This window comes from Gymnodraco acuticeps, unplaced genomic scaffold (genome assembly GCF_902827175.1).
Source record: "Gymnodraco acuticeps unplaced genomic scaffold, fGymAcu1.1, whole genome shotgun sequence".
NCBI lineage: Eukaryota > Metazoa > Chordata > Actinopteri > Perciformes > Bathydraconidae > Gymnodraco > Gymnodraco acuticeps.
Window position 1 is genome coordinate 304,880 of NW_022990217.1, and position 13,808 is coordinate 318,687.

The following is a 13,808-nucleotide window of genomic DNA, read 5'->3' on the forward strand; positions in this document are numbered from 1 at the left end:
ATTAAAAGTCATAACAAATTAAAAAAAAGTATTAAAGTATATATTAAAAATATGCAGATATATTTGATCCTCTGATCAACGTTCCTTGCGATTATTATAGTGCAATTTAAAAACATTTAAAGAGTTTGGGGTTACTCTTTTTTGGAAGAAAAATTGAAGCAAAAAGAAAGGATATCTTGTTGTCCGCTTCCAGTAGGGACCCACACATACTCAGGCCATCTCCTTATTCATTTAGTTAGGGTCTGGCAAAAGTCCCAATGTTGTACAATAATTGTGACGAATGCTTTCTATTGCAAAATCAGGAGATAATACTAGGATTCAAGTTCATTATGTGTTATTGAACTTCTGTGCCTCCTCACATGGACAATAGCCAAATGTTAGGGTTTTGCTTTGGGGTGATGGTGTTGGTTGTACAGTATGTATCCAATATGACCCCAAAGAGGGTTAGGGTTCCCCCGGGAAAACAATATGTAGCTTAAAATTGCCTAATGATAAGTCAAGCCAGTCTCACGACATTTCGTGTGTTGTGAGTTTTCATAGTATGTTTAATACTTAAAAACGAAAGTTAGTTATAATAAAATATAATCAATTATATTCTTGTATAACCCACAATGAAAATGCTTCATATTTTAGGTTTTCTATAGTTACAGTATAAACAAAACAAAGTGGTTTGTTTAGGTTGAGTTGTCTTCCTCTCCTCTGGCAGCAGTCCACAGGGAGGGGGGGGCTTCACACTAAGGGGAGAAACATTAGAGGCCAAAGAGAGTTCATGTCCTTTTTACCTCATATGAAAGGGTGTCTTATCCCATAACAGCTGTGGAACATGTCGGGACATGTTTAGCCTTGTACATTAGTGCGCATGCGCAGTTTTCAACTGAATTGGGTGAAGAGGAGGAGTTTGTTTTCTTGGGTTTAGGATCCAGTTTTTTTAGCATAAAGAGACTGGTTTTTTGAGAGAGCGCGAGAGAGGGGGGGTAACCCCTGGTAGACTCTCTCCGGGTAGGCTGTGTGCTTCAGAGCTGGGTAACTAGCTCTCGGTAAGGTTCTGCCAGACGGGGTAAATATCTCTCGAATTTATTGGTTGTTGGCTGAGTGGAATGATTTGATGAGAGATGTGTGTATGAACATTATAAATACCGCTACCTGTGGGGAAATCTTGCCCCCCAAATTTTGCGGACAGGTATGGGTTTTTGAGTGTTAATCCGCCGTCTGTGTCGGAAAAAGTGTATGAATATTATAAATACCGCGACCTGTGGGGAAATCTTGCCCCCCCGAATTTTGCGGACAGGAATGGGTTTTTGAGTGTTAATCCGCCGTCTGTGTCGGAAAAAACGGTATGAAACTGATGTGAATTAAGTTGGTAAAATGAAAAAGTTGAATGCGCTTTTTATTGTCACCGGTCTTTTTACGAGGAAATACCTCTAAATTCTATCGGGAGAATTTTAAAATGTCACAACTGAAATGGGCAGTTGGAATTAAAACATTTTGGTAATAAATGTAAGACTGTGAATTAAAGTTTCATTTGAACATGATCACAGCACCAGGTTTTTAGTATGATTATAATGTTGTAAAGAGAGAAGGTAAAAACCCTGTATTAGTTTGGACCTATTTTTCTTCAAATAAACTGATCCCACCTTTTGGACTGGGATAATTTAAAAGACACCTGTGCCCTCCTCTCCTGCTTCAAAGGTAAGATTGCACCCTGCCACACACACTTAGGTAGGAGCACACTCCATTTACTGATATCAAAATCCTTCGGGATCGCTTAAACAGATTAAAAAAGAGTTGTCTGAATTGAAACAGCAGTTAATTGAAACCTTGGTTATTCGGGAAGTTAGTAGAGGTGAGATCTTGCTGACGTTGGTGGATCTGAGCCAAGCAGCAAACTTACATAGACTCAATAACTTCGGAAAAGGTCAATTAGTAGGTCAGAATAATTTACCGGAATAAATTATCAGGACCACCAAAACTCTAAACACGTGTTATAGTCACGAAATGTAATCTATTGATTCGTGTTCACCAACACGATTTCCCCCTTTTTTTCGTGTCACACAGAACGATTTTAAAAGCAATGTATTTCTATTGGTAGTGTGTTTCGTGTCTGCACCACGTCTTTTTGTCCGGTCGGGTCTTGGAAGACCGGAAGCTGTGTGGTTCATAAAAACATAATCTTACTCAATATCAAGCCACGATTATTGTTTTTATTTTAAATCGTATAATGTCTAACTTTTTTGCCGTCCGTGAGGAAAATAAATGGCTCAGAGCCTCAGAATACTGACATCTGTATTTTTTAATATTTTGTTCCTTCTAATTTGTTATTCTTTTCTAAATAACACACTGTTATTTACTCAACAATAACACACAATTAACAGTTTTTATTTATTTGTGACAACAAACGGACAGAAAAGATGGTCTTAACGTGACCCGGTGGTCTAGTTAATAAAACATAATAATATCAAACATAATATTATTATTAACTTTATTGTGAAATTAAAACAGAACGGTAAAGAAAAATACAGTGTCTGTGTGAGGCCAAATCTCTCTCGATTTGAAGCTCATGCATTGTACCATGAACCTGTAACAGTCAAAGACAGGCAACTGTTGAGGACTTGGAAAGGTAGTTTCTGAAGATACAAATAACACACAGCATACAATGCCATAATAACTTTTTATTATTAGTGTAGTGGCAGGATTCCTGGTTTTCACCCAGGTTCGATCCCCGGTATGGGAAAAATTGCTCAGTCCGTAGAGATTGGCTTGGGGTTGCATAAATAAAAGCTGCCCAATGCTCCTTATACTAAGATAAATGTAGAGTCTAAATAAAAAAAAGTGAATATAATTGAATGTTGGTAAGATTACAATTCTCCATTTCCACATGAACAGTCCTGCTAGTCATGTTGCCAGTTTATGTGCACGTTTTTTCTCCAATTATATCATCTGTAGAAGAGGGATTAATAAATAAAAATGTGAGCCGTGGCAAATAAACATGTTAGTCTACTCTAGCGCTTCTGCATCCGGCAAAAAAACAACATGGCTGACAGGAACAGCTGTGACGTCAATGTTTATCTTTCGTCGGCACCTGCTTATTTTTTGCATTTTGATTCAAGACTTGTTTTCATTACAAGCAATTATCTATATGACCCGTCTATATACTGTACATATATATATCTGTCAGGATTATTTTGTCATGTCCCGTTTCTATGTCTAGGTGTGGGTGTTTTTCCATTCTCCTTGTCATGTATTCCTCCCTGTATATTGTCTGGTCTCTTTTCCCTGTGTTTTCATGTCTGTCGTTAGTTTCCCTGGTGTGTCTAATTTCCTGATTGTTTTCACCTGTCACTCCTTGTGTGTCTCCTGTGCTCATCAGTGTCAGCCCCGCCCCTAATTGTTCCCACCTGTGTCTAGTTACCCTGTGTTTAAATTCCCCTGTCTCCCATTGTTCAGTGTCAGTTCGTATTGTCTCTTGCCATGGTCAGGTCTATGCTCTTTTGTGCTCAAGAATAGTTTTGTTCCTCACTACGTGAGCGATTTTCCTTTTGGTCTCATTTTTTGTCATCTCATCCTGAGATTAGTTAGTGACTTTTTTTTGTTCATTGTGTTTTTTGGAAAAATAAAGTATCTTACCAATACTTTACCTCTGTCTCCCTGTCTGCAATTGGGTCCAACATCCTAAGTGCCTGAGAATGTAACAATATCTATATGAGAGTTCTGTTGAATACATGGTTGAATACAATGTGTCTGCATACTTGTATTTGTTGTATTGCTGATTTTTGTTTTCCTTGGCCAAGCCTTTCAATCAACCCTTGTTTTTCAATTTGATCACTTTATGTTCACAGCGTGGTCTTCTCCACTTATGATCCCTCGGCCCCTGCAGACAAACGGACCTGCAGCCAAGATTAACTTTTTAATCCTCTGAGGATTGCGTTTAAAGCGCCTCGCTGCTGGCTGTTCTGATCCGGACGACACCAAGTGTTCTAAGGAAACAAGTGTGAACTGTGGAGAAGCAATATAAGAGAAAATACAGCATGAGGCTTGGATAAAAGTTATTTAATAACAAAATAAATGCACATCTGAAACAGATACAGCATGAAGTATCACTTTCACCTGAAAAGGTCTCTTAATTGTGTGAGCATACTTGCAGCGACAATGCAGAAATCTTTATTTGCCTTTGCTGGCTAACGGCTGCATGTTTGCATGTTATAACCACCTGTAGATAAATGGAAATGTTGTATGTTCTCCACATGCATGCAAAAACACCACAAGGAACCTTTGAAGTTACTAACAAATAAATGAAATGAGATCAAGATGTTTGTTTGTTCTGCTGCCAGAACAAGTAACCAAAAAAACAACGTTGGTCATTAATACTATTTTAGTTATTGAAAGCCTGATTATTTTAACTACCAGAATTGAGTCAAACAAGCAATGTAATAGTGTTTTAAGGTTGTTAAATATTAAGCTATTTAAACCAGAGGTAGAAGAAGTGCTCACATGTTACCTGAAGTAAATTGTAAAGTACTTTGTTACAAGTAAAAATCCTGCATTTAAAATCCTACTTAAGTAAAAGTACACAATTATTGGCATTACAATATACTTAAAAGTATGCATGTTTTCCCATTTCAGGATCATATATATGAAATAACAGGGTTATAATTATTGATGGATTAATGTTGTCATCACGCTGGTAAAGGTGGAGCAGATTATGATAATTTAACTATTTTAACATGTCCTTAGATTTTGAACTTATTTGATGATTTGTTTATGTGTTTGCCTTTATTTAATATGTTATATTTTTACTAATATGTTAGTATGACCTTTTATCTGCACCGTATATGTTCACTTTGATGGATTTCTGATTGATATGTCAATGTTGATTTATTAGTTGATTTATATTTTGTATTAGCTAGTAATCTGAATCTGTTCAAAGCTGCGAGATAAACATAGAGGAATTAAAAAGTACAACATTGGCTTCAAAAATGTAGTGGAGTGTAAGTATGCAATAGCTTAAACTCGAAATACTTAAGCAAACTACCTCAAAATTATACTTATATACAGTATGTTAGTTAATGTAGTTACCCACCCCTCTGCTGAGACAACTACACTATCAAAAATAATATACAAACACATAATAAACAGGAATATAAATACACAACAATTGACTGTTCTGCATTTCCCAGCCGGCGTTCTCTGTGTTAGCTCTGTGTTAGCCACATTAGCTTAACATCAGGACACAGCACATGTTTGCAGAGAGGACTCGGACCTCTGCACCGGAGTTTAAAACCTCTGCAAACCTGCATCCGTGCAGCTTCAAAAGTCTCGAGAAGCTCGACACGGAGACGAAACCCCAGACAGCAGCTGTGACAGCCTCATATCATATATTGTGGGCGGAGAACCCACACGTGAGGAATCAGGACGTCTTCCCGCAGTTCTGGATGACCCAACCTTTGGCATCTACGTCTAACTTCAGCAGGTTCATCAGCCACTCGTCCTTCTGAGCCCCCTCCATGAACTCTGACAGCGTTATCTGACCTGCGGGGCACAAAACACGCAGAATAAAAGCAGTACAACAAATCTACACTGAAAAAAACGGAACCGTTTACTTTAATTAAATGTATTATGTCAACAAATGTCACATAACTTCATTAGTTAAGTTCAAAGCAGTGATTTTAATTTGAACCTAATGATTTGATTTATTTCAAACTTGTAAAACAATAATACAACAAAATAATAATAATAATGAAATGAAACATGAGTATTATGATACTGTACAAACTTAAAGGTGGGGTAGGTAATTCTGGAGAAACCAGCTCGAGTGCGCTAGAATTTGAAAATACGCAGCCGGAAAAAATCTGCCACTTCCTCACAGAGCCCCTCCTCCAACACACACGAACGCGCACATGACCAATGAGGGCACGAGATAAGCTTGTGCGAAGGCTGACAGGCAGGTAGGCCATCCAGTTACTTTAGCCGGGCCGGCTCAGATGATTGGTCGAGCTTTCTACAGCGCCACGGCTTCCACAGATGACATTTTTATGTATTTATTGTCAAAGCATTTAATATATTCATTGCTATTCTGTCGGGATGTTAAGAGCATTCCATGGAATATAACAAAAAGTGTTTCTGAAATAAATGACATACCCCACCTTTAAGCAGTATCAAATTGATAAACAAAAAATATTATTGACGAGCAAATTATATATAACAAATGATCTACTTAATTACACATCCGAGAAGAGATGGGAAGAAGTTTACACTTATTTAATCCCACCCCTTCTCACAAAAACTAAATTATTAACATATATATATTTTTTCCGTAATATGTTGACATCATTCATTTAATTCAAGTCAACTTTTCAGTTTTTTCAGTGTACTCAGTCTACATTAATACACATACATCAGTATATTTGATGTATTTACATGTATATAGACTCCTGGATTTACTTGTTCACTCTACTTTTTACTTTAATTTCTTATGTTTGAATCAATATTTATATTCTATACTTTTGTATCTTTTATTGCACATTTTCAGTTAAACTTTTTATTTTAATATAAATATATTTTGTTATCCTTATTTGCAAATTCTAATATAGACTTATTTTGTTGACATGGACATGGAAAAAAAATAAAAAGAGGGAGAACAAATAAAGTTGGGATAACGACATTTTAATGTCCTTAAAATTAAGTCTGAGTTCGAAATATATCTCAAATAATGTATGCACTGTCATTTCCCCACGTAAAATAACAGTGTGCAAAAAAATGGTTGCCTCCTGTGTGCTCCACTTCCTCCTTGGCGCACCGGTAACTTTCTCGTGCGCACGAGAAGCTAACACGTTATCCCGACTTTCTTTTTTCTCTCTCTATTTTTTTTGTTTTCATGTCCCTTCAGGGGCTCCGTAAAATATCTTTCCAAATGTATTTTATCTTTCTATTGCACATTTTTCTACAACTTCTTATATTCATATGAATAGCGATGTATCTATTTGTACTGAGCCTTTTTACTTTTACTTCTTGTGTATGTTCCTCTTATAAAATAAAGAGTCCAAATGTTGTTAAAGGGGAGAAAACGCAAATAAGTCAATCATGAAAAAAGCATTCAAATTAATTTACCCAGTCGATAACTTACATTATGTTTTGTTAGTATTACAAATCTTCTTAAATCTAATGTTAAAATATGCAAATAAGGCATTATGTTGTGCTAACTTCTGGTGAATTTAGGGAAACTGCAAACAAAAATAGACTAAGTTAGTCAAATAAACTCCTGAATGTGTATTTTGGACGTTTTTGTCTACACTATCTGAAAGAAGAGATAATAGAAATTGAGCAGTGCGTTAAAAAAGCATGTTTTTACGAGCAATGTCTCACTTTATGAGATTCAACCCAAAGCCACATTATTTCCTAATATTCGTAAAAAGCAAAAAGTGTTGTAGAAACATTGCTGTGAATTGCTTTAGCTGATATGACTCAAACTTCTTGTAACTACTTCTATAAAATGTTGTGAAAATGACCATTAAAAAACAGGATTTAAGTAAAAGTGACTTTGCACTTTAGTTATATTTATATAGTATTGTATTTTAATGTTTGCTGCCCTCACTCACCGTCAGCGTTCTGGTCGACCAGCTCGAAGATCCGGTCACAGATTTGAGACGGCGTCATGCTGCTGACGTTAGTCTTCTGGAATTTGATTTTGTGAAGAATCTGAGTGAGATAAAAGAAATGCGTCTGTTATAAAGTGTTAATAACTAGTTGTTCTAACTTTGTAACTGTCCTCGGATTTAATATTAAACTGGAATAGATGTAACCTCCATCCAGAAGTCTTAGATGTATTCAGATCCTTTACTCAAAAAAAGAAATAATACCATACTTTAAACTACTCTGTTACAGCTCAAAGGTTTATTGTACAATGAAGAAAAACACCCAAAAACCAAGCAATTATCACCAAGTTATCATCTATCATTTGGCTATTGGCATGGAAAGAAAATACTCAAGTGAAGTACAAGTACGTCAAATGTGAGTAAATGTATTTAGTTTCTTTCTACCAAAGCACATATCTGGAGAAAATAGACCATACAAATGTTGTTTGAATCCAGGCTGAAGACGTTGCTGCTGCTTCTATCATTAAATCAAGAGGGCATTCATTTCTTACAGCGTACTCTTTAATGCGGTTTATAGCAGTGTTGAAATGTCCTTTCACAAAGTGTGTTTTTAGCCCTTTCTATAATGCTTTTGATGTGTTATGTAAAGCATGCTGAATTGCCTTGTGGCTTTTTAAATCATCTTCTTTTGATCTGTCAAACTTTATTTACTTAACCCTTTATTTCTGTACAACCTTCAGTGTGTAATACATGTCTTCATGAACAGCTCTGCAAGTTAACAAAATACTCTAAGGTTGATGAAAAGACAGAACACACTAAATGCAGACTGTGCAATGACTAGTGCTTCCTTTGTGTTACTCTGTAAGGCTATGCAGACAATAGTTTTAAAATGACTTGAATGCTTAGGACAATTTAGGAGGTTATTGAGGATGCTGAATCAGTTTCTGACATTTTCAGGATAAAAAAAATGGCAGTTTTAACCAGAAAAGGACCATATTTGTACTCCCGGTGGGCTGATTTTGATGAAAGTTGGGTAGATTTTGAAGTATCAAACTATTCAATAATTAGAAAACTTGACTCCAGAAACAGGTTTTCTAAAAGACAATAAGAAGTGAAAACTCGTATGTGCACTATACACGCTGAAGCAAGGGGGAAGAGAAATTACAAATACTTTTTTAAACTTTTGGCTACTGAAACAAATATGACCTCATTCCTGTCAGTCAATTCAGATGTATCTATGTGCGAAGACTAGCATGTGATGTGTAGGCAAATATAGAATAAAGATGATGGTATGATTGGAGTCCTTACCCCAAGTGAATGAGTTCAAGTATCTCGGGGTCTTGTTCTCGAGTGAGGGAACAATGGAGCGTGAGATGGGCCGGAGAATCGGAGCAGCGGGAGCGGTACTGCAGTCGCTTTACCGCACCGTTGTGACGAAAAGGAAGCTGAGCCAGAAGGCAAAGCTCTCTGTCTACCGGGCCATTTTCGTTCCTACCCTCACCTATGGTCATGAAGGATGAGTCATGACCGAAAGAACGAGATCGCAGATACAAGCGGCCGAGATGGGTTTTCTCCGCAGGGTGGCTGGTGTCTCCCTTAGGGATAAGGTGAGAAGTTCGGTCATCAGGGAGGGACTCGGAGTTGAGCCGCTACTCCTTCGCGTCGAAAGGAGCCAGTTGAGGTGGTTCGGGCACCTAGTTAGGATGCCACCTGGGCGCCTCTCTAGGGAGGTGTTCCAGGCACGTCCAGCTGGGAAGAGACCAAGGGGTAGACCTAGGACCAGGTGGAGGGATTATATCTCTTCGCTGGCCTGGGAGCGCCTTGGGATCCCCCAGTCAGAGCTGGTTGATGTCGCCAGGGAAAAGAAAGTTTGGGGCTCTCTGCTGGAACTGCTACCCCCGCGACCCGACCACGGATAAGCGGGAGAAGATGGATGGATGGATGGATGATGGTACAGTATGGTGAAAAAAAATCTAATTTACAGATGCACTGTTTTTCACATGAAATATAATAATAATAATACATTTCATTTTTATAGCACACTTTAAAAACAAAGTCATCTCAAGGTGCTTAACAACGTTAAAAAGTTATGTTCGGAGCATATTGAATAAAATATGGTAATATAAAAAAAGGTTAGAATACAAAATAAATAAAATAAAGGACAGTAGGAGTCAATTGAAGTGGGAATAGTTATTAATATGGGTCCACCTGAAGACACAGGAGCATTTAAGCTGCAGCCATGCAGTCCCTCTCCCTCTCATCGACCTCTCCTACTCCCAACTCCGTGTCTGTTGTAGAAGATCTGTTGTTGTGTGGCTAAAGTTACAGATTACTGGTCCTTGTTGTACAATGTTGTATCTTTGTAAAAGCTAAACTAATTTAATCTGTCTTGAAGACACGCTTTGATTTGTTTAGGAGTGAGAAACCATTTTAGTTTGAACCCCTTTTTTCTCCGTTTTTTCTGGTAGGAGTTAAGAAGCCTGCATTTTATTTTATTTGTTTTGTCAGGCAAGTTTAAGGAAACTCTGTAAAGAGGGTTTTTGTTTCTTATGTTGGGATTGTCTCACCTCTTTTTGAGTTAATTAAATCTCAAAAAGCTGATTTCCTGTGTCACTGACCATTTCTTGGGAGTGGGGAGAGGGCAATTTTGTGCGGCGCCTAGGTTCCCCTAGGCCTGGGCGTGACTCTGAAAAGCGTTTTTGTGTCTTTCAGCTTCTTGTTTTGGTTTTCGATGATAAAATAAATAAAATAACATATATATAGGATCTTAAATGTGTGTAACTTTTAGGTTACTGTAACATATATCACATAATTGCAGTGAGTCTAATTCACTTTGACACTGGGCTAATTTTCACCCCCTCTGCATTTAGAGGCTTACTGTGAAGCATTACATGAAAAGAGAGCGTTCTCTACCTCCCACTGAGCTGATGGACGCAACCTTTCATCCATAAGACTTGACACCGGGCCAATACTAAAGTATAATCCGTTTTGAGAGGATTATTCTTACATAAAACCTGTTCACTCACCTCATGGGACTCATCATCTGAGTGTATCCAACTCCACTTTGGTTAAAACTAGCATTACTTCCTGAAAAACTTGCTTAAAAAATACTCTAATGATTGTTTTATTAAACATGTGAATGAACAGTGTGTAATCCAATGTGAACATTGGATAAAGACAGGTTCAAAATTATTGTTTTGTTTTGTTGGCATGTTAGAGTCAAAGGCTTTTATAGAGGGATCTCTCTCTCTCTCTCTCTCTCTCTCTCTCTCTCTCTCTCTCTCTCTCTCTCTTTGTCACTATATACAAAAAATGCCTTTAAAAAGTCATTTCTGCATGTTTTTAGTAATAGAGTGTGTGTAAATGAGTGTGTGAAGGCTGTGTAAGAAGCTTCAGAATATAGAGAGGAATGAAAGTGGACAGTTTGGTGTGTGTGACAGATTTCTGCCGTGATTGGAGGTGAGAAAGCTGCCTTTAAAGATATGTATTGTCAAATGTCATGTTGTACACACCATAGGTTAATAGGGAAAGGAATGGGTAAGCATCAGGGGTGGAAAACGTTTTTGAATTCTTCACTTGAGTAAAAGTACTAATACCACACTGTAAAAATACTTAATTTCAAGTAAAAAGTACTGCATCTGGAATGATACTTAAGTAGAAGTATTAAAGGTCCCATGTCATGGCCATTTCTACTGATCATAATTCCATTGTTGAGGTCTACTAGAATAGATTTACATTGTTCAATGTTCCAAACTCACATTGGTTTCTCATACAGCATCTCTGTATAGTATGTGTATTCACTCTCTGTCCTACACGGCTTGTTGGAGCTTCTGCCCCCCCCCCCCCCTCCCTATGAGCCCACTGTGCTCTGATTGGTCAGCTCGCCCACTCTGTTCTGATGAGTCCACCACCGTTACAGCGGAACATCAGTCAGTATGTGTTAAAATGGCGTTTGTTAGCAACCAGGAAATGACACCAGTAATGACAAACAGATGAGAATGCTGCGTGGGGTCTGGGTGCCGTGTTGGCGGGACGTTGCGCGGCTCGCTGGGTTCATTTCCTGCTTGCTGCGTGGGATCTGCGAGACAGCGAGACATCGCGAATGGACGCGGGAAGGGGGGGGGGGTGCTGAGGGGGCTGCAGCACCCCCATCTGCGAGGCTCCACTAGCACCCCCCAAACGCGGCGCCCCCCACCCCCCAGCGCGTCACAGTTTTGCCGCTGAGAGAGTGTGTGTGTGTGAGGAGCTCCACGGATTGGTCCATTCGGGTATGGGCATGTCACTGTACCCAGGAAGTAAACAATGGAAAAAGAGAAATGTCCAACGAGGCGTTCTGGGGCAGCACAGACAGGTCTTCTCTGTGTTAGAGTTTTACTCGCTCCAGGGTGTACTTTGAGGGTTTGTGACTCTGCCGACCGTTTACATGCAGAAACACCTTCATAACTCACAAGGGGACGGGTAATAACCGGAAAAGCATGAAATAGGACCTTTTAAAGTAGTAAAAGTAAAATAACTCATTGCCGTAAACAACTCTACAAATATTTGAATATATTTTTAAGCAAAAGCAGCAAATGTTCACTTTTAAGAAGCCACAATTGTGAAAGACTGTTGGACAAAGCACTTCTTAAATTCCTGCTAACCCACTCATGGTTTTACTTGAATATAATGTTGGATGGTTTAATCTGATACTAATCATATTTTAAAAGTGTTTCCTAAATGTTGTGTGTCCAAATCTGAATTTATAAACTCAATCTGTATAATAAATATACTGGAGTAAAAATTACAAAACAAATATCTCCAAAATACAGTGAAAGTATAATAATGAAAATACTCAGGTAAAGTACAAGTACCTCAAATGTGGTACAGGACTAAATGTACTTAGTTACTTTCTACCACTGGTACGCATGGCCCCTGCGTCAGTAGTGTAATCCATCTGGAGAGGATCGTATACTCAAAACCTTGGCACTTTTCAAATGACTGTTAAAATGGGCATTACTCTCCACCAAACACTTACAATGAAAACTGTTTATCTGCATATTTCTCACTTTTATGATGAGCTTCACTTCATGTCGGTCCAACCTGCCGTTCCCGTCCTTGTCGTACAACTTGAAGGACCACTTTAGTCGGTCTTCGATATTCCCTCTTAAGATTAAGTTGAGAGCTGCCACATACTCGATGAAGTCCAGAGCGTTATCCTGCAAATCACAAATCCTTCATTGCAACAGAAATAATGCGTTGCATTCACAATTAGCTTTTATAAGTTATTGTTAGATGTTGCTCACACATGTGTCTACTGTGCCTGTAACTGCACTGAAAAACTGAAATGTTGACTTTAATTAAATGTATTATGTCAACAAATATCACATAACTGTATTACGTTAGTTGAAAGCAATAATATTAAGTTGAACCTAATGTTTGTTATTTAAATGTAATGTTATTGCTTTCAACTAATCTGATACAGGTACGTGAAATCTGTTGACATAATACATCTAATTAACGTCAACATTTCAGTTCTTTCAGTGTAATTAAATAATTATACATTTAAATGATTAATGACATAAAACACACTGTTAGTTAAACATTTCTGCATGTCTGCTTGAATGTACACTAACATGTTTGCCCACTGCAATCGGTCTGTTTCCACAAAGAGAAATCTGCTGCTTCTTTTTACCTGATTTGTGTCGAAGGAGTGGAATAACGTCTCGATGTAAAGCGACTCCTCTTCAGAGGAACTCGGCACCCCGAAGATCCTCTTGAACTCGTGCAGGTGCAGCGCCCCGCTCGGACACTCCTTCATGAAAATGATGCAAAGATCCTGAATTTGCACCAAATTCATCTCCTCGCTGTGGCTCTCCTCCTGCCCCATGGTGTGGCTTTTAAAAGAAGAGTTTAAATTATGTTTGAGTGAGTGTTTGGCTTCTGATTCTGAGATCCCTGATGCATAAGGCTCACTCTCCCCAGTCAAAGTGAGGAGCTGGCAGAGGGACTGCAGGCTGACAATCAGTCAATCCTATTAGCTCGTTAATCGCTTGATCTTTGGCCAACAAGGCGTTGGTGTCTACTTAATCAAAGAGAGGAGAGTGAATTACAGACAGCTTTAACATCAGCTGTCCGTCAACCAGCACAATTTGAGAATGAGTTGGCTGTTTTCATCTAACTAATGGACTAACAGAATAAATACAACACCATTTTTCAATATTTTACTAATTGCAGGTTAAA

The 13,808-nt window shown here is 38.2% G+C and overlaps 1 protein-coding gene across 1 annotated transcript; it reads right to left on the reverse strand.

Moving 5' to 3' along the window:
- Window positions 1-4,582: 4,582 nt before the first annotated feature.
- On the reverse strand, window positions 4,583-13,455 carry guca1g (guanylate cyclase activator 1g). Its single transcript, XM_034218576.1, has 4 exons — window positions 13,261-13,455; window positions 12,635-12,784; window positions 7,593-7,692; window positions 4,583-5,526 (listed from the first exon to the last, which is right to left on the reverse strand). The coding sequence occupies exons 1-4, from the start codon at window positions 13,453-13,455 to the stop codon at window positions 5,405-5,407; spliced, it is 567 nt and encodes a 188-aa protein (XP_034074467.1). The 3' UTR covers window positions 4,583-5,404.
- Window positions 13,456-13,808: the final 353 nt, after the last annotated feature.